This window comes from Mya arenaria, chromosome 6, assembly GCF_026914265.1.
Source record: "Mya arenaria isolate MELC-2E11 chromosome 6, ASM2691426v1".
Lineage (NCBI taxonomy): Eukaryota > Metazoa > Mollusca > Bivalvia > Myida > Myidae > Mya > Mya arenaria.
In genome coordinates this window covers 9,203,426-9,227,723 of record NC_069127.1, presented here as the reverse complement: position 1 = coordinate 9,227,723, position 24,298 = coordinate 9,203,426, and the positions used below count along the sequence as shown (strand labels likewise).

General features: G+C 36.8%; 2 protein-coding genes across 2 annotated transcripts; both read right to left on the bottom strand.

Annotated features, from left to right (window-relative positions):
* Nucleotides 1-2,139: 2,139 nt before the first annotated feature.
* Nucleotides 2,140-10,604, bottom strand: LOC128238721 (beta-1,3-glucan-binding protein-like). The gene is made up of 12 exons (XM_052954899.1): nt 10,480-10,604; nt 9,988-10,065; nt 9,682-9,801; nt 8,554-8,690; nt 7,353-7,427; nt 5,785-5,845; nt 5,249-5,416; nt 4,847-4,924; nt 4,225-4,342; nt 3,612-3,677; nt 2,650-2,767; nt 2,140-2,445 (listed from the first exon to the last, which is right to left on the bottom strand). The coding sequence occupies exons 1-12, from the start codon at nt 10,586-10,588 to the stop codon at nt 2,242-2,244; spliced, it is 1,332 nt and encodes a 443-aa protein (XP_052810859.1). The 5' UTR covers nt 10,589-10,604; the 3' UTR covers nt 2,140-2,241.
* An 883-nt stretch (nt 10,605-11,487) lies between these two features.
* LOC128236517 (vacuolar protein sorting-associated protein VTA1 homolog) lies at nt 11,488-24,080 on the bottom strand. The gene is made up of 8 exons (XM_052951416.1): nt 23,930-24,080; nt 18,319-18,413; nt 17,727-17,851; nt 17,341-17,416; nt 15,514-15,616; nt 13,453-13,598; nt 12,968-13,082; nt 11,488-12,481 (listed from the first exon to the last, which is right to left on the bottom strand). Exons 1-8 carry the CDS (start codon nt 24,027-24,029, stop codon nt 12,333-12,335), a joined length of 909 nt encoding a protein of 302 aa, XP_052807376.1. The 5' UTR covers nt 24,030-24,080; the 3' UTR covers nt 11,488-12,332.
* Nucleotides 24,081-24,298: the final 218 nt, after the last annotated feature.

Sequence of the window (24,298 nt, the reverse complement as noted above, 5' to 3'; positions counted from 1 at the left end):
CATCCTCGTTTTACGTATAATTGTATATACTCTAAGCGAACTATGTAGATCCTCGTTTTACGTATAATTGTATATACTCTAAGCGAACTATCTACGCGAACTATGTACATCCTCGTTTTACGTATAATTGTATATACTCTAAGCGAACTATGTAGATCCTCGTTTTACGTATAATTGTATATACTCTAAGCGAACTATGTACATCCTCGTTTTACGTATAATTGTATATACTCTAAGCGAACTATGTACATCCTCGTTTTACGTATAATTGTATATACTCTAAGAGTACTATGTACATCCTCGTTTTACGTATAATTGTATATACTCTAAGCGAACTATGTACATCCTCGTTTTACGTATAATTGTATATACTCTACGCGAACTATGTACATCCTCGTTTTACGTATAATTGTATATACTCTACGCGAACTATGTACATCCTCGTTTTACGTATAATTGTATATACTCTAAGCGTACTATGTACATCCTCGTTTTACGTATAATTGTATATACTCTAAGCGTACTATGTACATCCTCGTTTTACGTATAATTGTATATACTCTAAGCGAACTATGTACATCCTCGTTTTACGTATAATTGTATATACTCTAAGCGAACTATGTACATCCTCGTTTTACGTATAATTGTATATACTCTACGCGAACTATGTACATCCTCGTTTTACGTATAATTGTATATACTCTAAGCGAACTATGTACATCCTCGTTTTACGTATAATTGTATATACTCTAAGCGTACTATGTACATCCTCGCGTTACGTATAACTGTATATACTCTAAGCGAACTATGTAGATCCTCGCGTTACGTATAACTGTATATACTCTAAGCGAAATATGTAGATCCTCATGTTACGTATAACTGAATATACTCTAAGCGAACTATGTACATCCGCGTGTTACGTATAATTGTATATACTCTAAGCGTACTATGTACATCCTCGTGTTACGTATAATTGTATATACTCTAAGCGTACTATGTACATCCATGTGTTACGTATAATTGTATATACTCTAAGCGAACTATGTACTTATACTTGTATATTCTCTAAGCGAACTATGTACATCCTCGTGTTACGTATAACTGTATATGCTCTAAGCGAACTATGTAGATTCTCGTGGTACGTGGTACGTATAACTGTATATACTCTAAGCGAACTATGTACTTATACTTGTATATACTCTAAGCGAACTATGTACTTATACTTGTATATACTCTAAGCGAACTATGTACAACCTCGTGTTACGTATAACTGTATATGCTCTAAGCGAACTATGTAGATTCTCGTGGTACGTGGTACGTATAACTGTGTATACTCTAAGCGAACTATGTGCATCCTCGCGTTACGTATAACTATATATACTCTAAGCGAACTATGTAGATACTCGCGTTACGTACAATCATACATATATTCCTCGCGTTCTATTATATATAACGAATTAGATTTAACGATAATTGTCATAACAATAAACGTCATAATACTCTACTTGAGAATGGAATGAGGAGCTAGCAAGCTAATAAAATTACAATTATTTATCAAGTAGTATCATAGGTCATTGACAAAATAGCCACTATTAACAAATTGTTCAAAAAAAACAACCACAGATTTACAGCATTCCGATATTTTACTGACTGAAACTGGACGAGTGTTTAAGACTTTGAGGAATTTCAATGATCTAACCTCGCATGAGGTTAATTTAAAAAAAAACATTGAAATTCTGAACATAATTTCTAAATAAAGGAGATGGACAAAACCTGTAGGCCCCAGCTTGACTTGTACCTTGGATTATGGGAAAGCCCTGTAACAAGAGGGACGTGCGCGCTATCATCGGGCGAAGTGGTCGATTACCTTGTCCCACATACTGCCTGAACTTAAAAGTCTCAAATTCGTGTCAATAGCTTGAATTTTAGCACCACTTTTATTTCGAGGAGTTGGTTATCATAAATTTTGCAAATCAATTCATGACCTAGACTAAGTAGACAATTGATGTATTTTTGCGATATAAGTGTATGCCTGATGAAATTATGTGAAATTATAAGAACTATTATTTGAAGAGGTTTTCAGCAAAATGTATAACATCCGTAGTCATTCCATCGATAATAAAACAAATAACAAACTAGTGGCATTGAGTTTGTGACAGAAAAGTACAATGACAATGAAGAATCCGAGAGTGCTCGGCCACGGAGTAGCGGTCAGCACTGGTCAATAGCGGCCGAAAGCGATCAATATTGGTACATTTCGACCCAGTCCACTTCCATGGCAACCATGTCACCCTGCCACGAAGGCTGCCACTCATGCCGTGCAGCCCAGAATTCCTCTAACTCCTTTGTGGAGCCGTCCCTCCATGGTTTCCGGGAGTTGTACGTCCAGTCGTCCGGGAAAAATCCGCTCGTGCCGCCGACCGCCACATTCAGGATCAAGTAAAACTGAAAACAGAGAATATGACATGCCTTAATGTAACAATTCGGACAGGAGGCATTAAGAATAAGTATGTCTGATGGTCATAATAAAGAGAAACAAAACCAGGAAACAGCCAAATTAGCAAATTAAAACAAATGCGAAAACAAAAGTGTAAAAACATTAAATGGGCAATCTAATGTGGAAAAGCGATGACATGTATAATAACTAACTGGCTGATCGAAGGGGGCCATGTGGGAGCCGCCGGCCCAGGGGTTGGAGCCCCCGAAGCCTCCCTTCTGCCAGAAATTACCGCCCGTTCGCATCACCTCATGACCGTCCACCGTGATACTGCAACAGCAGATTTCAACGTCCGTAATCAATGTACACATAAAGTGGCATTAACACTTAACGATAAGTTAACAAAAATCTTACACCAGTGAACTTGTAAAGTGGTGCAATACTATTTTGTTTTGACCTTTTTAATGGCTGCAATGTATTGTTTTAAATAACAAACTTGTGTGATGAACATACTATTAGATCTTTTAACAGCTACCAGCCTTTAAACATGCATTAAAAGGCTACTTATTGGCAAAATAATTTTATCACATGAACAAAAAATCTTGACACTTTATTTAAATCACATTATAATAAATAGTTCATTGTTTACATGAATTGTGTTAATGTACGTATATGACATTCTTGCAACAACTTGTAATGGATACTACCAAATATGTAAATATATTGATTGAATGTGGTTTTACTGAATATATCTACATTATTTACAGTATGAAATTATTGCAATTTATAATCATGATATTAAACTGAGTTGTGTTTGTCGAAGAAATGTATGATAGTGATAGTGTGAATGTATGTTTTGTATTTGCTTAATATGTATAGTACATGTGTTTTTGTAATACTTTTTGTGTGAAGGCCATGCTGGAAATAAGTAGTATGTCTGTAATGATTGTACACTTAGTATGTAACCTTCGTTAAATAAAGTTGTTATTATTATTATTATTATTATTATTATAGGAGGTGGGAAAACGTGCGCCACGCCACTGTCTTTCATTTACATATAACCACACGACACTGCACCATCGTCATACGGTCCAATTCCAAAACCGCGATCATAGAACGAACGTTTAGTATTTTGAGATGACTTCTTCTTTTTTGTATAAAAGATTCCACTCACGAGATGTGGTCCTGGGTCCAGTCCACACAGTAGTCGTGCATCTGCGTAGAGAAAGACCCGTCGTCCCTAAGAAATACAAAAGAAATAGTTTTCACTCACTTCACTGTTTAAGTATGAACACGGCGAGTGCGCATCCGATATTATGTGTACACTCGGGTGCGTACGAGCGCTTCCATCCATTGTATATCAGTTATATAGAGGAAGATTGGCAAGGGAAAGAAGTCAATCTTCGGACGGCACAAACAAACGACTTTGCCCAAAGAGCATACACGGGAAACGCTATTGCCTTGTTTATGGTTGATGTCCAGCCTATTGCCTTCAACGGCTAATGTCCGGGATGTCAGTGCTTACATCAACTAAACGTGTCACCAAAACATTTCATACAAGTGTAGAATATTGCTGACATGTTGATGTCGAAATCACTGAAAGCTGATGACGGACGTATTCCATTTTATTTGCGTCCATGCGGTCTTGAACGCACTTGTGATAAACCATTGCATCTAAAGACAATTTGAACGTCCCTTTTTCCTTTCAGCAAAATATTTGTTCATTTAAATCTTTGTGTATGCAATTCAGGTAGATGCCCCCCCCCCGGTTCCGTCCAACACTTTACCTCTCCCCGTGGGTTAAGTAGAACTTGTTTTGTCCTGCGTCAGGGCCCCAGTGCATCGTGGAGCCGACCTCATTCCGACCATGGTCGTTACCGTCGGGAGCACGGGCGACACTGTTTCCTAGACAATGGAAACTGCTCATGTAATATATGATCCAATCGTTACATGCACGAGGTTCACATGCGTATTTTCGAACTGTTGTTTTATTGGGTTCAGAATAAGCTCCAAACAGCAAGGTAAGTTTAATATATATTTATATATGGATATCATATGTTTAATGTATCAAAAAGACTGACACGATGTGATACACAAATACCAACAAATTAAACAGCAACAAGCGAAAAGGGTTTGGAATCGTTTAACTTTCATTAAGCAAATTGAGAGCGCTATTTTTAATTAAACAAATCAAACAGTCGTTCATGCAATTCCGAAAACTTCAACTGAGTGTTGCAAAGTGTCCAAGTTGTCTAAATAAAGTTGAACGCTAAATACATACTCAATTCCTCCTCAGTACGGTCAGGGACGCCGTGAGTGGATGGGCTTAGGGCGGTGTGTGTGGGTTCTTGATAAATTCGGGGGCCACGTCTTAACGTAAGAAAGGGGCTGTTCGCCCTTGTTCATTACCACGACTCTCCATGAGATCGATTTCCCCGGACCGCGGCCACTGGCCGTAGTGACTGCTCTGTGGTAACATCCAGATCGCTGAAAATATGAGCAGTACGTAGAAAGAATGTGCGAAATATTACGAATACTCGCTATGAACCATTCTCCGAGATATACAAACTACTTTTCTGCATTGACTTCCATAAATTTCAAATACCGTACACAAATTTTGATTAAGTATTTACATGTATGCATGCAACTATTGACTATTTTTTTATGAAAAAAACTAATTATAGATATAAGTAAAAACAAACAATTTCAAATAAAGATTTGACGGCATGAGAGTTATATCCATGATGTACATGAAACAGCAAGGAGAAGTTACCCCTGTGTGGGGTTTGGGTAGCAAACGACATGGTGTACCTGGCCATATCCAGTCGCCCTGGGGGATACGCGCCCTCGCACACACGTAACCAAAGCGGACGGTTTTGCGGCTCTTGAGCTTGGCGGACATGACTGGCGGCAGGAGGCCGTACCTGCCCTCCCGGTGACAGCCGTACCGGTCCTCGTTGGTGCATTTGCCCCAGATCGCTTTGGACCAGAAACAGGAAGTGAGTGAGAACACATGGGCCGAATGGTTATAGGCCTCTGTCAGTTGTATAGTTTTTTTTTTATTTAAACTCGATCCTGAAGACAGCGGCAATGCAAAAGTGTACATCAGCTATGTGGTATAATTAAGATATGTGATAGTTTTTATTAAGGACATAGATATTTTGTTTTTAGGAAGCTGCAAAGGAACTCAATATACCATTTAAAATTGTGCTCTATATAAACAGAAACTTATTATAATATTTCTAACTTAAATGGTCAATGTCGCCAATAGACATTCATACACGACATCGTACATCACTTAGTCTAGTACACCCAATTCGCAGCGTTCGATTTTCTTGATCACTTACATCTTACATCCATAACTCCGGTAGTTAGAAAGCTCTCATTGAACTTGTCAGCGGTCAGGGTCTGAAGATAGATGACTTTATACTAACCATGTCATACTTAGTGTGTTTGTGTGTGTGTGTGGTTAAGACTACTAGACATTTAAAACAGAAAACACATGAGTCACTTGTTTGTTTACATCGGTTGTGACCCGTGGTGACCAATGTGAGAACCCCTTTGAAGTCACGTGATTCCTCACCCTGTATTTTGGGGGTTGAATTATTTTTAAAACCGCAAGATTGGTCGAGTAGACTTAGGACCTAAATCTGTTTAAAATCCTTATATTCGCTCTACTTGTAGGATCAGCAGAAGGGTGCCGTCTTGGTGTGACCTTTCCTTAAGCCAATCATTGTACTTACGCTTAGTAGTAAACAGCTATATAGTTAAATGTATCTGAGTTTCAGATGAGATTAAGGATATACATTTAATCAGATAAATTGAGATAAGACAAGGACATTGTGTTCTAATGACAGTGCAACACCGGGAATCAAATTGACATCCGCCTTGGCCGCGTGTGATACATCATCATCCTCATCATCATCAACATCATAATCATCAGCATCATCATCATCGCTGTATATGTTGTTGTTTGGCCGAATGAGCCGGTCCACATCATCCTTCATTGCCAATCCATAACCTCGGCCATTTTACATCGAAAACAACCTCGGAAGTCCATCGGAACCCGCTCCTCCTTTTAAAACAACGGTGTTGTCCAGCTCGACATTGCAGCTCGACATTGAAGATTTGCTATATACATCGGATGTCGAGCTAGAATTCCGTCCAGCTCGACATTGCAGCTCGACATTGAATATTTGCTGTATAATATCGAATGTCGAGCTAGAATACCGTCCAGCTCGACATTGCAGCGCGACATTGAAGATTTGCTATATAACATCGAATGTCGAGCTAGAACCCCGTCCAGCTCGACATCGCAGCTCGACATTGAAGATTTGCTATATAACATCGAATGTCGAGCTAGAATTCCGTCCAGCTCGACATCGCAGCTCGACATTGAAGAATTGATTTATAATATCGAATGTCGAGCTAGAGTACCGTCCAGCTCGACATCGCAGCCCGACATTGAAGAATTGATTTATAATATCGAATGTCGAGCTAGAATTCCGTCCAGCTCGACATCGCAGCCCGACATTGAAGAATTGATTTATAATATCGAATGTCGAGCTAGAATTCCGTCCATCTCGACATCGCAGCCCGACATTGAAGATTTGCTATTTAATATCGAATGTTGATTGTCGATTGCCGATGGCTGAGCCAACTTCACACACATATAAATTTTAGAGTTTTAGCCAAAGAAAAACCCATCGGATATGCTTACTGTAAAATTGAAATTTCTACGCGATCTACATGCAGCGTATTTAACTGTAAACAATTCTGACTTTGTAAATCATCCACATTACTGTAAATCGTCCACATACATACGAGGTTGTTTTCGATGGAAAATGACCAAAGCATTCCAATTGCCTACGTAGTTAACTGTCCTTGTCGGTGTTGTTCTGCTCTATAAACTCACAGGTTTAAGGAAGAGGTGTCCGTTCCGTGTAAATGCGTTCAGAGGGTCGTTCGTGTACACCTGAATCTCCCAGTTCTGGAAAATACATATAAGATACTTTGAAGTTTCCTTTAACGGCTGATTTAGGTACCCACAGGACATAATTGGATAAAAACCTGTAGAATATCATTTGGTCGAAATATTTGACACAAAAGTGTTTGGGACTTCGAGCCAAAGAGAAAGATCTACGTGCACCTTCTTATTTTGTGATTATTTCCCATCTTGTGCATTAAAAGGACAAGTAAAGCTATCTTTCAAAAGAACGAACTGCATTGAAAAGAGTTGTTTCGACGTACACTGCTTACAGGTGGACAGTAAATGTTGCCGTGACTTGCCGCAGATGTCATACCCTTGGGCGGACATGGCGTGTGTACACTGCCCTACAGGTGGATTGTAAATGTTGTCGTGAATGGCCGCAGATGTCATACCCTTGGGTAGACATGGCGTGTGTACACTGCCCTACAGGTGGATTGTAAATGTTGTCGTGACTGGCCGCAGATGTCATACCCTTGGGCGGACATGGCGTGTGTACACTGCCCTACAGGTGGATTGTAAATGTTGTCGTGACTGGCCGCAGATGTCATACCCTTGGGTAGACATGGTGTGTGTACACTGCCCTACAGGTGGATTGTAAATGTTGTCGTGACTGGCCGCAGATGTCATAACCTTGAGCGGACATGGCGTGTGTACACTGCCCTATAGGTGGATTGTAAATGCTGTCGTGACTTGCCGCAGATATCATACCCTTGGGTAGACATGGTGTGTGTACACTGCCCTACAGGTGGATTGTAAATGTTGCCGTGACTTGACACAGATGTCATACCCTTGGGTGACTTGCCGAATATGTCATACCATTGGGTGGACTTGGTGTGTGTACACTGCGGTGAGTAGAATCCATAAGTTTCACGCTGTTGTGCGACATCCAGAGTGGATCGCAGTTGACAACACCATTGGACGTGGTACCACTGATTACTATACATTTCCGTCGTTCGGAATGTCGGGCTTTATTTTCTTCATTTAAAAACGTGACAGTAATAAACATGCGGCCATACTACAAACATAGTTTTGCCAAATCGATTATTCGGGGACATTTTTGGTCTGGAGAGTTACAACCACACATTATGTATTGCCTTATATGCTATTGGAAAAGTAAACGACTTACATATCCACCGTACATGGAAACCTCGTACTCCCAGGCGCCCGTGTCCAGGCTGTTAAAGTCGTCCCGAAATACTAGCGTCCGTCCACGTCTCGGCCGCTCCTGGGGGGACACAACTACCGCGCCGCGATCATCACTGTCTGCACAATGGAATATAGAGGATATGCTCAACCACCTTAAGACTTTAAGGTGAACAAAGAAAAACTGACTTACACGTGTAACGTGCGACGTCAAACAAACACCAACAGATCCCTTCGGAGAAAAGCTTGCTCGACCCTGAAGGGGTCCGCTGGTCTTTATACAGTAAATTCTCAATCCACACAGAGCCCGGGCTTTGCTCATTTGCATATTACCAACCAAGTTAACATACGAGTACGTACTGTGAGCGTACTTCCATCTATAACGGAATGTTATACTATGAACGCACATCCGCCGCCTACAGCGGAACGTTACATTACTAACCAAGTAAACATACGTACTATGAACGTACGTCCATCTATAACGGAATGTTACCGGGCTTTGCTAATTTGCATATTACCAACCAAGTTAACATACGTAATATGAACGTACTTCCGTCTATAGCGGAATGTTATACTATGAACGTACATCCGCCGCCTTCACCGGACCGTTACTTTACTAATCAAGCAAACATACGTACTATGAGCGTACGTCCGTCTATAACGGAATGTTACACTATGAACGCACATCCGCCGCCTCCAGCGGACCGTTACATTATTATGAACGCACATCCGCCGCCTACAGCGGACCGTTACACACGTATCCCTTTTAAACAAGCATAAATATGTGAACGCGAAATGTTTTACATGTTTTTTTTATATTTTATGTGACTAAGAAACTAGAAAGCCCTTTGCATAGATAAGTTCAACAAAAAGGTTAATCTGATACTAATTGAACAGAATCCATTAAGTTGCGTATTTAACTGGCAATAACCACTTAATACATGATCACAGCACCATGGATCCAACATACGCGTTTATCGAAATTGCCTATTTTTATTTTATTCGCAAAACCACATTTTCATATAGCATCGGCTCAACGGGCATAATTGGTAGTAAATGATGTCGAAATAAATAATGAATTTACAAGAGTTGAAAAGTTTTAAGTCCCTACCTGTGTCGACTGTACCGGAAGTGACAACTGGTTCCCCGTTTGTCTGTCCTATCAGTGTGTACTTGAGCTTTCCAGACCTGGAGCCTGCCACATCCGCCCGGTGCCTCCAAACGCCATCCACTGACATGATCATGGATAAATCATAAACATATATTTTGTTATGGTCTCTTACGACACATATTGCTTATCATACAAAAACGATACGCGAGGGTCGACTTATTTAGGAAATATGAAAAAAAATTAGGAAAGGGTTCTATTTCCAGACCTCTTGTCAAATCCCTTGATTAACCGTGGAAACCGTATTACCTGAAGGATACAATGTGCCGACGGAGGATTTCCCAGCAAGATGATACTGCACTGCGGTCCATCGAACTCCGGGTACATCTGAAATAGAGGCAACATTCGTAGTGAATACAACAAGCGGATAGCAGCCTTGTTTTCAATTGATCAAGGGAGATAACTGTTATTAAAATGACAGCAGTTGTGGGTTTTGTAAAAGATGAGCGTATTCACGTATGTCGCCGGTAAGACGTGGCATATATATTGTTGTCACATATGTTGTGGTTAACCAGATAATTACCCCCCCCCCACACACACACACACACAAACACACGACACCATGTATAGTCGATACAAAATAAAGAAAACACCTAATCATCTAATTAATTATATGTTAGTGTTCATTGGTGTACAACACATTTAGAAGACAATTAAAACGTAATCATTATATAACGCATGTGCTGTCTTCATACAATGTTTAAATTACTTATTATTTGGTTTCCCTAAAAAGCAACTGACCTTCAACGGATATTTCGAGCTCTCCCTCAACCGGAAGGTGTTTGATTCTCGGTTTGGGGAGCGCTGCCGTCAGAGACAATGCGGCTAACAGCGGAAGTAGTGTCTTCATGTTGACTGACAAAGGGTCAGACGACCAGGCAGCAATTTATAGAGATAAGGTGACATGATTGTGAATTATATAAAGGCTATTCAAGTGCATTATCTAGCTCATGACACCGTTTCTAAAAGGAACCTCTTTCACACAGCTAACTGATGGCAGAGGTGCACAACTTGAGAATATAACGATACTTACGTTAGTTCTAGTTATCCAGTTATTGACAGGTGAAATCTAGAAACAACACTGCAAACGTATGCCAACGTTCAACTCGTCTTTTTTTCTCAAGGGACACAACTAAACAGATATTTTAACCAAAATGATAGATTTGCAAATTATTGAAGTTGTTTCTGATTAATATATTTTCCGTTTTTAAAGGTATGACCAACATTAAAATTTGACCCTAGACTCACAACAAATCGACTTCTTGTCGAACTAACACCATTCACTGTGAAGGAGCATAGAATCACGCGACCGAAAATGCAAACGACCACGGTGAAATTGCGACAATAAATCATTTATGAGTTCGACGTTTTTTTCTTAGCAATTTGAATCGAATAATCATGGTTCGCCACTTGATTTTCACTTTCATCCAGTAAATTGTCTATCATTTTTGAGAACATTCAAAAACAAATTGGGTACGGCGATTCTGACGACCACATTTTAAATTAGTAAATATTACAAAAAACAATGATAAATCAGCTAGTTCCAACTGTTTCTTCACAGAAAACATTTATGAACAGCAAATATATCATACCATTTGGAGTACCTTTTTCAAAGTATAATGATGTTTTGAAAGAAATCGTTAAATATAAAATTATGAGAATATGTTCAATAATAAAGAAATATTGTATTTAAGTCAAATAACTTACAACGTTGGATTTTCAAATATTTGAAGAAAAACAAAATAAATGTATTATTCCTATTTTATTACAAATAAAATCAACTGTATAGTATACTTACAAGACACAAATAAAATTATACAAACACTGTGCAATAAGTCATTGATATGAAATTATGAAGAGAGTCATACTACAGAAAGACTGAACGAAAAACGTAACAGGTATTCAACATGTCCACCTAGCGTTACTACAGGCTGGCACTGCAGGAGCGGGCCTGCATTCATTGGCAGAAAAATGTGCTCTTTTTAGCATAATATATGCCGGGATACGCATCCACTTTCCCATTGACAGACCAACCAATATAAATATCTTGAAGGGGCTCTAGGCCAGCTCTGCATGTCCTATCTGGTCTAGCTATGCCCCTGTTTAGGAGGATTGTAGACGTCAATCAGATTGAAGTTTTGATTTACATGATATAATGTTGATATAATTTTGTACAACTCATAAGAGTCTTTTCACGAAACAGTACAATAAAAATGACTGTGCTTCCCCACATGTAACCTAGTTATCACACTTACATAAGTTTAGCTATTTTTATAAGTCCAAGCAAGCTTATTCAAATATGTTCAAGAGAAATTAAATATAATATTACACGATATTTAACAATATTTACTTTTATCTGAGAATTATTTAACAGGGAGTTAGTTTTAAAGATCAGGTTCTAAAATTCAAATAAATATTTTCTTTATTTTGAATTAAAATATCTAACATGTAAACTAATTTAAGAAAACATATATGCATTCTCAATCATGCAAAGAATTTGTCCATATAGTCGCAATAAAGCAGCTCTATTACACAGAACAATAAATATAAAACAAAACAATTTGTATCTATATCACAGCGTTCACAATAGTTCATCAGCTTTCCGAGCCAGTCGTGAGGAGCTTTAAAGCCTTGGTGAGATTGTCGATGGCCGTCTTCGAGTCCTCGTACTGCAGGGCGCTGCTCGCATACTTGCAGAGCTTCATGGCACGCTGGTACTGACCTGCCGCCAGCTGTACTCCATCTGAAGACAACAGGCAATTGTTGCTTAGCAAGCTAGTAACACATGGCATGGGTGCTTATATGTAAATAAGTATGGTAAGTTCCTTCTATATCAGTGAACAGAGCATCTTGTCACCAGCACTCTATCGGAATGAACTTCCTCTCAGAATCCAATGTTAAGTTCTATTTCAACTAACGTTTTGTCTTGATTTGATTATTCATCAACTGCTTTAGCAATGAAAAGATACTAGGGTTTTGGACAAATGTATTTTGATTAAGATTCAACAAAATTATGCTTAACCAAGTTTTTAATTACTCAAGCAAATATAATTAATGTGCCATGTAGTGGTTGAAAATTATCCCAAATCATTGGAAATAATCGGACAAGCCATTCCAATCAAGTACTGATTATGTAATCAATATCAAAGTCTGTTTTTGTGTCTGGCTGTCATTTTCTATAAGTAAGCTGACATCTTTTCAACCCCCAATATATCCATGGTGTACATACTGGCATTCTTTGGTGGAGTCCAGTCTGTGGTGAATGTCTGTGTGGGAGGGGGTCGGGATGCCTGCTGGGGCTCCTGGGGAGTGGAGGGAGGGGCATGAGTACCCCCTGAAGGGTCCTAGGGGATATAAAGAGGCAAAATCAATAATGCAATATGAATATGTAAGTGACATATTGTTCACATATATTAACTACAAAATATGAACAAAAGTCATGTAATGCAGTACTGTTTTACAATATTTAATTCGACACACAATAATGAGTCAAAATAAATCAGATTAACCATCATAAATACTGTTCAACCGCATGATTTTTTATAGAAATGCACTAAACATGACAACAGATCTGAACACATATATACATGTACTGATGTCATAATCTGGGACCCAGTCCCAGTTAAAACTAACAGAAATCATAAAATAGTTCACTTTTATTAAGCAGTCTAGTTTACTTAATCGGTAATATTCCTAAATTCTTTCTAAACTCACCTGTGGTGATCTGTTGGTAACTGTTGGTAGGTTAAGTTGACTGGTGGCCGGGTTTGTATCCTGAGGGGGCCCCTGGCTGTACCCCTGGGAGGGGCCAGGCTGCTCAAACCCTATGGGAGCCCCACCAGTGGCACCTGCACCCTCATCTTAAAATAGGATAAAAAAAAATGTATTTTGTAACTATCATGTATCATCAGAACAAAAACATAGATATTAAGTATTTTGGGGTACTCCAAATTTGTCAAGTCATAGGTAAATATAATTGTAATGAGGTCAAACCACCTCATATAAATTTTCATGACTAAACTAATGAGGAATTTACTATCACATCAAAACCCTGGAAAAACAAATGCATGTCGACTTTGATTCAATACATTCATTGATTCAATACATTCTTAAAAAAAAAAAAAAAAGCTGTCCAAGACATGTGACTAATATCCCAGATTTTGCCATGTCTGAGTGATAGTCATTTGTATTTGAGGAAATTTGAACAGGTGGTTACAGCTGAGACACAAACTAAAACCAGTTTTATAAAATTCCTATACATTTTGAATATTGTATTTAACATTCACCTTCAAACATGACCTTGACCTTTCAGATAAGAGAACAAATTAATTCTTAACACATCTTCACAGTGGTCGAAATTAAGACAAGCCCGCAAGCCCTGCACTGGTAAAATGTCTTCCAGGCTTGCTCAAATTCTTAATTTTATATAGCAGGGCTTGTTAACAAATTTGGTGCCAAGCAATAATATAAGAATTCGGGCTTGTTCATCCAAAAGTCTAATTTCGAATACTGGGCTTCACATTGTGCTCCATATAGATGTATGAATTGCATGAATTCTAATGAATAGTTAAATGTTATGGCTGAGATTCGAGTTATTGCTATGAAATCCAAACTGTATAACATTAACCTCCAAGTGTGACCTTGACTTTTAGATAAGAGCATGAATGCTAGACACACTTTCATATGGTGCTCTACAAATGTGTAGAAATTGATTGATTCTCATCAATAGTTTAAAAGTTAAGACTGAGAAATGAATTACTACAATGAAATCAGAATTGTATAACCATAACCTACAAGTATGGCCTTGACCTTTGAAGAAGCTTGCCCAAGATGCCCCACAATTTTGTAGAGAAATTCCATCAATGATAACAAATTGTAAAAGAGAGACACAGAAAAAGGACCAGACTATCTAGTTTACGGACAATATGATAACTATTTGCCCAGGGGTACAATCAGAAGGTGATAACCAAGGGTGGTCATCATCTGATTTACACATATTATTATTTGTTACATTTGTAAAAAGTTTCATGATATCATCTATTGTTTTAGAGTTTGGAGCTATGACCAAAATGTAGGTTTTGCTAAATGCTGCCATTGATGCTGTTACTTTCACTACAACAATTCCTAAACTGTTTGTCCCCACAAAAAACACAACAGACAACCTAATGAAGAGCAATTTCAAAAAGAGTGCCGCTGAATGAACACACTCAGTCTCATCATTTGTTATCATACGAAAAGGGGGCATAACTCAAAAATATTATACACAGTTATGGGCCTTGCTGTACATGTGTGTATTTTCTCTGGCAACAATAGGTTCGAAGTTGTTTTGAATATCTTGAACAGTTTTTGAATCATGGTGAAGGATAAAGTTTTTGCACGCCAATAACATAATGTCTATGACATATATAACTGATTACTTCAACTAGAACTCCGCGAGTCGGATGTGTCGCCTGCCGAATTATTTACTGTCGACATTACAGCTGTTAGATTGGCATTTTATTCATTTATAGACAATGATGTTGCCATTTAACTTTCAAGTGTAGGTGGCATTTGAACCCTCAATCAGATATACCTACGGAATAATATAAGATCTATCTACATATGAAGTTTCAAGTTGATACCACTAATAGTTTAGGAGATATACCCCGGACAAGCGAAAATGGGACGCGGACGCTGCCGCCGCCGCCGCCGACAAAAGTAACCCCTATATGTCGTCTTTTCAGGCGACACAAAAACCAGTTGAGCTAATCAAAGCTTGTAACAGAGCTACTGTACCTTCTTCTCCCCCTAGCGGCCCAGCAACAGGCGTCTCCCCATTCTTTAAACAGCGGTGAATGTAGGCCGCCTTCCACTTCGCATACTTTCTGTTTTTTTCTATCTAGAGGATGAAACAAAATAGAATAATTAATTTTAGATATTCATTAATGTTCATAAAATTTATGATAATTATAACTGTTAAAAAGATAATTTAGCCGATATTTGGCCCCATTCGCAATCCCCAAAAGTATACTTTTTTCACAAATATTGAACTAAATATTCAATCATGAAAAAAAGTGCCAACTGTCACAAGATATGCCAGTCCAATTTTTAGGACACCAAGTTTGGTGAGAAGTTGTAGAACATTTAGCCACCTTTAGAAAGCCGACACTGTAATGACAGTTTTTGTCATAACCCTGGAGTGATTTAAGCAATATGGCTATTTAACAAACCTATCCAAGATTTTATTCCCATTCACATTCTGACCAAATTTGGTGATGATTGGAAAAAGGATTCTGAAGAAGTTGATCAGACAAAACCATTGTAATTACTATGACTAAAGGACGATGACTCTCGAATAGCTAAAGCGATAAGGCTGGTTATCAAACTTCTTCAAGACTTTATGCCCATATACATTCTGACCAAATTTTGTGATGATTTGGCAAAGGATTATTAAGTAATTTATCAGACAAGACCAATTTGAGGTAATTTCTATAATTAAAGGGCAATAACTCTCAAGTGACTAGAGTGATATGGTTGGTTATAAAACTTGTCCCAGATATTATGCTAATACACATTCTGACCAAATTCAGTAATGATTGGACAAAGGCTCCTAAAGTGATGGAGGTATGAGGGTGATCACTCTTGAGTGACAACAGCGATATGGCTGGTTATCAAACTAGTACAAGATATTATGCCAATACACATTCTAACCAAGTTTGGTGGTGTTTGGACAAAGGCTTCTGAAATTAATGAGTAGACAAGACCAATTTTATGTAATTTCTATAATGAAAGGGCAATTATTCTCGAGTGACTAGATCGATATGGATGGTCAGCAAACATATCCAAGATATTTTTATATGATATGTGCACATGGTCCAAATTGCTTTGCTGTAACCTCAAAAATAATAAAGTAGGTAACAAGAGGAGAGGCCAGCTTTGGCCCTAAGGGCATAATTTGAACAAAATTGGTACAGGACTAGCCTATCAGGACCAGTATATAAAGCTACATACCAAATATAGAGGGTCTGGGCCTAGTTGTTTCAGACTAGAAGATTTTCAAAGCTTTGCCTATATATCAGAATGTAAAACAGGTGACCCCCATGAAGTGGATAGTTTAGACCCTAGGGACTAAATGTGAACAATCTTGATAGAGGATCACTAAACAATGTTACACACCAAATAAGCTTCATCAAGAAGATTTCTCCTTTCTGTTGCCATAGCAACCTGAATTCTGCATGGAAATTATTTCTTCGAGCAATTTTTAAAGGGCAGCACACAAGAAATATCCCCATTTAAAGCAACTGTTGATGACGCATGACAGACACCAATCACAAAAGCTCACCTTGAACACTAAGTGCTAAGAGGAGCTAAAAAAATAACAAAAAATAACATTTAGCAAGTAAAACTAGTACAGATACGTTTAATATGGTGGAAAAAAACAACTACGCAATACCAGAAGACAAAATCATCACACACTACAAAATCACCACACACTACATAACTTTTCAAAGTATTTGAAAATGATTCATAGTGATACTATGTGTGTATAAACTTTTATTGTGTTCCAAGCTTTTAAGGAAGTTAATTTGAAAATGACAAATATTATAATTTATATTTGCTCACATCTTCGCTAAGTTCACCGAATACTGACAGAGTATCAAATAGCATGCCGGCTGTGTAGAACGACTTAACAACATTCCTGAAATAAAAAAAGGTGTTCATACTATAATTAAGTATTTTATCAATACACAAATACTTTTACTTTAAAATAAAAACAAGTAGAATTCAGTACAAGCTCTCTTCATGTCATAAATGTTTGTATAATTGTATGCAACAAGTTACATGCTGAAATTCATACGAGACAGACTCTGTAAATCAAAGGAACTTTTCTCAATACCAGAAGCCTTTGAACATAGTAGGGGTTTTAAATCAAGGTTAGACCTAATTCAAATCACTTATCCATTACTTTTAGAAGGAATAAATTGTTGAATGTGTGTCCCTGGCCTTACTTGTTGAACCTGGAAGCCCTATCCTCATTGTCAGCATACAGGAACACCTTGAGGGCATAGTTCTCCATGTGAGCCTGTCCCACCACCTCATTGTGCACGGCCTCACTGTCTGTCTCCTTCTTCACCTGTAATCAAGTACCTCACCATTTAGAAAAATATGATTTACCGGTAGCTTCATGTAGTATGTTTCTTAAAATTAAATGCCACTCATCAGCCTCAATAAAAAATTAAACGAAAAAAACACAGAGATAGGAAAATAACAAGTACATTTTAATAGAGGAGTCGGTGACAATAGGATTTACAGTTACAATTGTTGTCTGTATGAAATTAGATCTGTGATAAGTGAAGAAAGATTGGTAGGTTTTTGGCCATCAAAACCCCCACTTTTTTGTTTAGGTTTAAAATATAATAAAACAATGTCTACCAGATACTAAGCCAATAACAACAAATCATATGGGAAATAAATATTAATTAAATGATACACTGTGTACTGGGTAATTGACTGTTTAGAAATAAGATTACAGCAATCATGTGTCTACACATTAACTGTCCTGAGCTTCTCTAAATGGAATCAAAGTAATAAAAAGTAAACCTTTTCCAAATAATCCATCAATGTTACATGGAATACCCTGCATTCTGGCGACTTCTTATCTATTTCCATTCCATTCTGTAATGCATATAGGCGACCTGAAACATAACAATTTTATCATAAAGATTTATACAAGTTATGTGACAGCATAATGTCTCATAGTATATTTCAGGCTATGTCAGACACAATTTCAGAATTAAAAGCTGCAAGTGCCCCTGAAAATTTACTCGCCCTGCACACAATTTACTAACTCTACAATTTCTTGGATAAAAACTGGTAACACCAATAACACTTAAGCTAGTTCCGCAGCCAATCAAATTCACTGTCAAAGCCACTGGGGCAGGGTGCGTTGTTATGCCACATACCTATGACCACACCCCCTCTCAACTCAAAAAAATAAAAATAAATAAATTTGTCATATTTCCCAATTTTTATATGAATGTTTACACCTGTTTTTTTTACTGGAATGATTATCGAAATCATTAGGTTTGGAAAATAAATGGAATTAATATTTGAATGTGCTGGTGGGAGAGTTTGATTGATTTCTCATCTGACCTTGATATTCACTGGCAAATTCAAGCAGGCAGGTGAAGTTGTAGATGTAGAAAAAAGTTTAAAAGCAAAATAAACATACATTTTATTAAACAAAGGGAACAAAAATGTATGATGTTTACAATGATTACGATTAAAAAATATACACAAATAGACAGTGGCAACCAAGGGACAGGACAGGAATAATTACCTGCTTAAACTGTTTAATAAACAGCGTAATAACTCAGTTAGTTATAAACTATGAAAGCTTATTTAATATAATTAGTTGACTACTCAAACAGTCCTCTCTAGATGTCAGAAAGAAAATGGCGGACTAAAACCATATGCAAAAATGAATTGCTTGTGAGCTTTCACAAGTGTATCCTCCAAAGGGCACATTATAAGAAGCATGTTTATTTTTATAATTTACGTAAAAGCCTAAAAGGGCATCCTGGATTGATCATATTATTAGTTTGCAGCGATATAAATATTTCAATTATTTAAATAACTGTCTTAAATCTTCAAAGCATCTGAATATACCCTAAAGAACACAATAATCTTTCTGTCTATAAGGAAAAAACAGAACTCCGGTTAAAATTCTGTCCCATACCACAATCCTCAATTTATATTCACATTCACCGTGATTGCATCTCCTAGATGGAATATTCATAAGAAAATAACAAAATTAGTGTTTCATTTTAAAGGTAGCAAAAGTGTACTTGTTTTCAACCTCCTTTAGCGCTGTCACTTTTTGTTTTTCTCCTAAGAAGCATCTTAAATGACAATGAAAACATAGACAACTTTACATTTAAAACAATCAGACTTGCCCTAAGCCAAAATAAATCAATTGCTAGATTTTTTGTTTGTTCTTATGTGTACCTCATCATGACATATAATGAAAACCATTCCAAGACTAGATTTAAAATCAAAACTACATTTTTCATCATTTCCTCGCTTTTCTAATTAAACAAACTTTTATCATTTGATAAAGGTGTACTCAATGTAAATTCTGATTGGCTGGCATCTTTTAGCTCTGCCTATTTGTGGATAATAATTAGCAGATGGTCATTGAAAAATGTGTTATCTGCTCATTACACAAATACTCATGAAAATGTCAAATGACAGTGACAAGACTCAACCTGTTAAAAGGGCAGCACAGTGCACTGTGTTGCGATGTGCTAAAAACGTAATAATGTTTTAACTTTGACTTATAGACAAAAGGAATACAAGACATTATAGTGTTGTGATCACGTGTGTGTCAGATGGTCTAGGATGTGGGGGTGCTGCAAGCAGGGCCCCGATTGGCTGGCGCGGAAGCCGGGGCTTCTGATTGGACGAGAAACAAAATTGCACTGGAGGAGGAGAGGAGCCCCCCCCCATTAACGACAGTACCAGGAATTCAAAGAACACACAGTCACAGATCATCAGCATGGACATACATGCCATATTTTCTGGAGATCATTCAGGGGGATTTGTTCAAAAGGATGAAAATTCAGGGGAATTTTGGTTGTATTCAGGGGGATTTTTTTAGCAGATCTAAGTTGGCGAAATTTTAAAGTATTTTTAGACGCAAGTACGAAAAAATGTATTCACATATAGTTTGCTTTGAAAACCTCTTTTTAACTTTTTCATTATACAGAATAATTTTATTTCATGATTTATCATATTCTTATGATACACTGTCATGTCATACTGTAATGCACTTGCAGAACAAAATATGTCATGGAAAAAATATGTTTTCAAGACATTTAAATTTAATTTACCTTCCTCCAAAGTCTTCTAAAAAATTGTGCTTAATTCTATCAGCTTTGATGACTTTCAGACAATAAGAGAATAGAATAAATATTATTGATTTCTTCCTTCCAAAATAGTAATATTTCTTTGCCTTTGATAATTACTACAAATGAATTGATCACTTGTTGTAAAAGTTTCCTTTTGGCATTTCACCCTTGTGGAGTTGTAAGTTGTTTCTTTACATTCGGTTTCACTCACATACTGTGGTTTCACTTACTTTGTCATTATGACCTGATGTAAAATTTCTAAAAAAAAAAAAAAAGATTTTTTTTATTTTTTTATATAAATTCCGGGGGATTTTTATCTCCCGCCGGGGGATATGGCATGTATGCATGGATGGTTAGTCCGATGCCTCCTCTCTGTGTCCTTATTAATTGTACCACGCTTACAAGTAACATAAAATGGGTAACGGACACTACGGACCATGGACATTACGGACCAGACATTACAGACCAGATTTAGGGACACTACGGACCAGATGCAGGGACATTAGGGACCATTTTCAGAAACTAACGGACCATGATTTATAATGTTTTTAAACATTTGTTTTTAATTTATTCACTCATTAGTCTAAATAAATACGGTAAATGACTGGGTATTAGACGCACTTTTTTCCCTCAGATTTTGATGCAAAAAAATGCCTGCGTATAATACCCAGTAACAATTTTTTGAACTTTTTTTCTGAGGTCAATTTCAAGCCGAGAGTTTGTTTAGATTTATGTAGAAAGTGATGTTACTCGCGTCATATTGATCGAGTATATACGGGTTAAAACGGCAGTTGAAGATCGGGATACGGTATATCGTAAGACGTTTATAATTTCAACAAAAATATTTTTCGATTAAAGTTACTGTAATTCACCTAAGAGTTCGGACACTCTAAATATTTGGACACCCATAATTATTTCCCAAAATAATTTATTTTGCGTACCTAATTTTCGGACACCCAAAGGACATCAATCATAACTTTCATAGTTACCAAGTTTCACAGACGAAGATTATTGATTTTTATCTTTACAATGCCTGGCTAGATTACCTAACCGTATACACCACTGTGACAATTTAATTAGTTACTACCCATCCTAAACGATTTATTGCCTGTTGAAAAGGAAGTGTGATATATTTATTTCAGGATTAAACAAACAACAAGGGCAATCAAGGGATTAAGAAAACATCGACATGGCATGTTTGTAAAACGATCTGCCAATAAGCTTTCAAACTTGTACCACACTTATAGACTATATGAAGCAATAATTGTACAGTTATACATTAATCCTGCATAGCAATGTCCATGCTCTCCACGAGATCCTCGTGGGTATAACTGTAAGTTATGTGACGTCACACAGTGTGACTCTTTGATCTGAAGCCGATAGAATGTGTTTATTCAGTTCAGTGCATGTATAAAATGGTGTTTTAATTAACTTGATGAAGGATTTACACTTATAGGCGTAATAAATAAGTTTATGACCATTGATTACTACGGATAAATTAATAAGTGGTAAAAAGCAAACATGAAGAAAAAAGACAGGTTAAACAAACATGTAAATAAAATGTAAAAATGATAATTTTCTATGTATTCGGAGAGCGAAAAAAATAATTAATTTATGGTGTCCGAACTCTTGTGAATTACGGTATTCAATATTATTTTGAATAATAAATTGAATTAAACAATAATCAAACTTACATATAAAAAAGCAAAGTTGGGCACTGTCAAAATATTTTTTGCATAACATAACTTTTCATTCTCGACAGTATGGTTGTATGGTTTTAAAGATAACCATCGCCATTTTCACGAATTTTTTTTTTTTTGTCACTGTCAACAAACATGGTGGCTTAAAATGCCGGACGACTTTGACATTTTTTCTATGTGTCTTTTAACCAAAAACATAGATTAAAAGTTTTTTTCTTGGATTTTTCACAGATTTTTTTCCCTGCGTCTAATACCCCCTATCGTCTTATACCCAGTCATTTACGGTACTTGAATATGAGTGCTCAGTATGACAATTATCTTTAATGTAACTGTGAAAAATCCCGTGAAATTCCAATGTTAAACATCAATGTATTTTTAATAAATTATTATAATAATGTGAATAATAATGAACGAAATATGTTTTTATCTTATAATGTACCATATTTTGGAACATTACGTACCATGAACTAAACATTACTCACAAGAACAAAATATATAATATTATAATTGAGATAATTATGGGCATTGATTTAATATTTTACATACAACTTATGTGTATTTGTAAATGTGAATATTAATGTTTTCATATATATGTGATAGATTGCTTTCTGAAATAAACTTTGGATCGTCATATGTGTTTGTTTTCCATTTAAATTGAAAGGTTCAGTGAAAGTGCGCCGTCACGTTGTATCCCCAGTCCAGGCGCATGAAATACCGATTATGTGCAAGCTTGTTAAGGAAAGGAAGCTGTGCCGCTACCAACGCAAGGCTTCAACCTTGACACAAGGCCGGCTCATGAAGCTTTGGGCGGAGTATTCTGCTTACGAGTTGTCTACAAGCAGTCTGCTCAAAGCATGTGCGAGACTTTTTGGGCCTGTTTAGATACGAATGGTGGCTTTGGTGACATTCGCTGTATTGTTATTGTTGTATTGCATTCGCGGTTCATGTATACACTGATATGTCCTTATATGTTCTCGATTTATTTTGGGAAATAAACTATTTTGGAAAATATTTCTTCTGTTGCTTTTAATTGATTTAACTGCCAACCTTTCAAATTTCGTTGATTATTATTCACATAATTGTTATAAATACATAGGTCTTTAACACCTTTTGGAATTTCACAAGATTTTATATTGAATCATTGATCTATTCAAATTTCACGGGATTTTTCACAGTTATATGGAAGATATAACGTCATACTGAGCACTCATATTCAAGTATTTATTAACAAATTAAAAACCAATGAGTGAATAATTTAAAAAAAAAAATGTTTAAATCATGGTCCGTTAGTTTCTGAAAATGGTCCGTAATGTCCCTAAATCTTGTCCGTAGTGTCCCTAAATCTGGTCCGTAATGTCCATGGTCCGTAATTCCATAAAATAATATCATAAAATGGCAAAGACCTTGATATATTTTAGTGCTTTTTTGTCATGCTTTTACAAGCGTTTAAAGGAAAATAAACGACAAACATGTACTTTGCATGACGTTGTTGTTATTTTCATAAAAAAAGCCAAAGCTCAATTCAATATTTGTCCGAAAGTGAACGACATCCGAAAATCACATTATACATTTAGCGCAGTACTGCGCTTGACCCTTACTTACAGTAATATGAAACGACTGGATCCCGTTTATCATGTTCAGTGGCTGTTTTTAAATAATGCTGTATAGCCTTTAATTGTGGTGGTAATGGGGGTAAAGACATTTTGCAATTTATTTTTCTATTTATTTTTTTTCAAACCCTTGCCCTACTGTAACCCGGAAGTATGTTTTCAGTCCAAACGTACGGATACTGAAACGGGTACAGGGTGATACAGGGGTTGGTATGAAATGCATACAACAAAGAAATAGTGTAACGCATACAGCATAGGCAAAGAAGGGTTTTCACATTTGCATACAATATACACAAAGAAGGATGTTGAGAAACGCATACAACATAGAATAAGAACAAAAATATTGACATTGAAATTTTAT

Excerpts from the sequence above, each read along its gene's own strand:
- LOC128238721 (XM_052954899.1), bottom strand. The coding sequence starts at position 10,588 with ATGAAGACACTACTTCCGCTGTTAGCCGCATTGTCTCTGACGGCAGCG. Across the intron at positions 9,802-9,987 it reads CGGCACATTGTATCCTTCAG|TGGATGGCGTTTGGAGGCAC; the intron begins GTAATACGGTTT and ends TGATCATGTCAG. Across the intron at positions 5,417-5,784 it reads CGGAGTTATGGATGTAAGAT|CGATCTGGGGCAAATGCACC; the intron begins GTAAGTGATCAA and ends TCTGGTCCAAAG.
- LOC128236517 (XM_052951416.1), bottom strand. The coding sequence starts at position 24,029 with ATGTCTTTACCCCCATTACCACCACAATTAAAGGCTATACAGCATTAT. Across the intron at positions 15,617-17,340 it reads TCGGTGAACTTAGCGAAGAT|ATAGAAAAAAACAGAAAGTA; the intron begins GTGAGCAAATAT and ends TTCATCCTCTAG. Across the intron at positions 12,482-12,967 it reads GACTCCACCAAAGAATGCCA|ATGGAGTACAGCTGGCGGCA; the intron begins GTATGTACACCA and ends TGTTGTCTTCAG.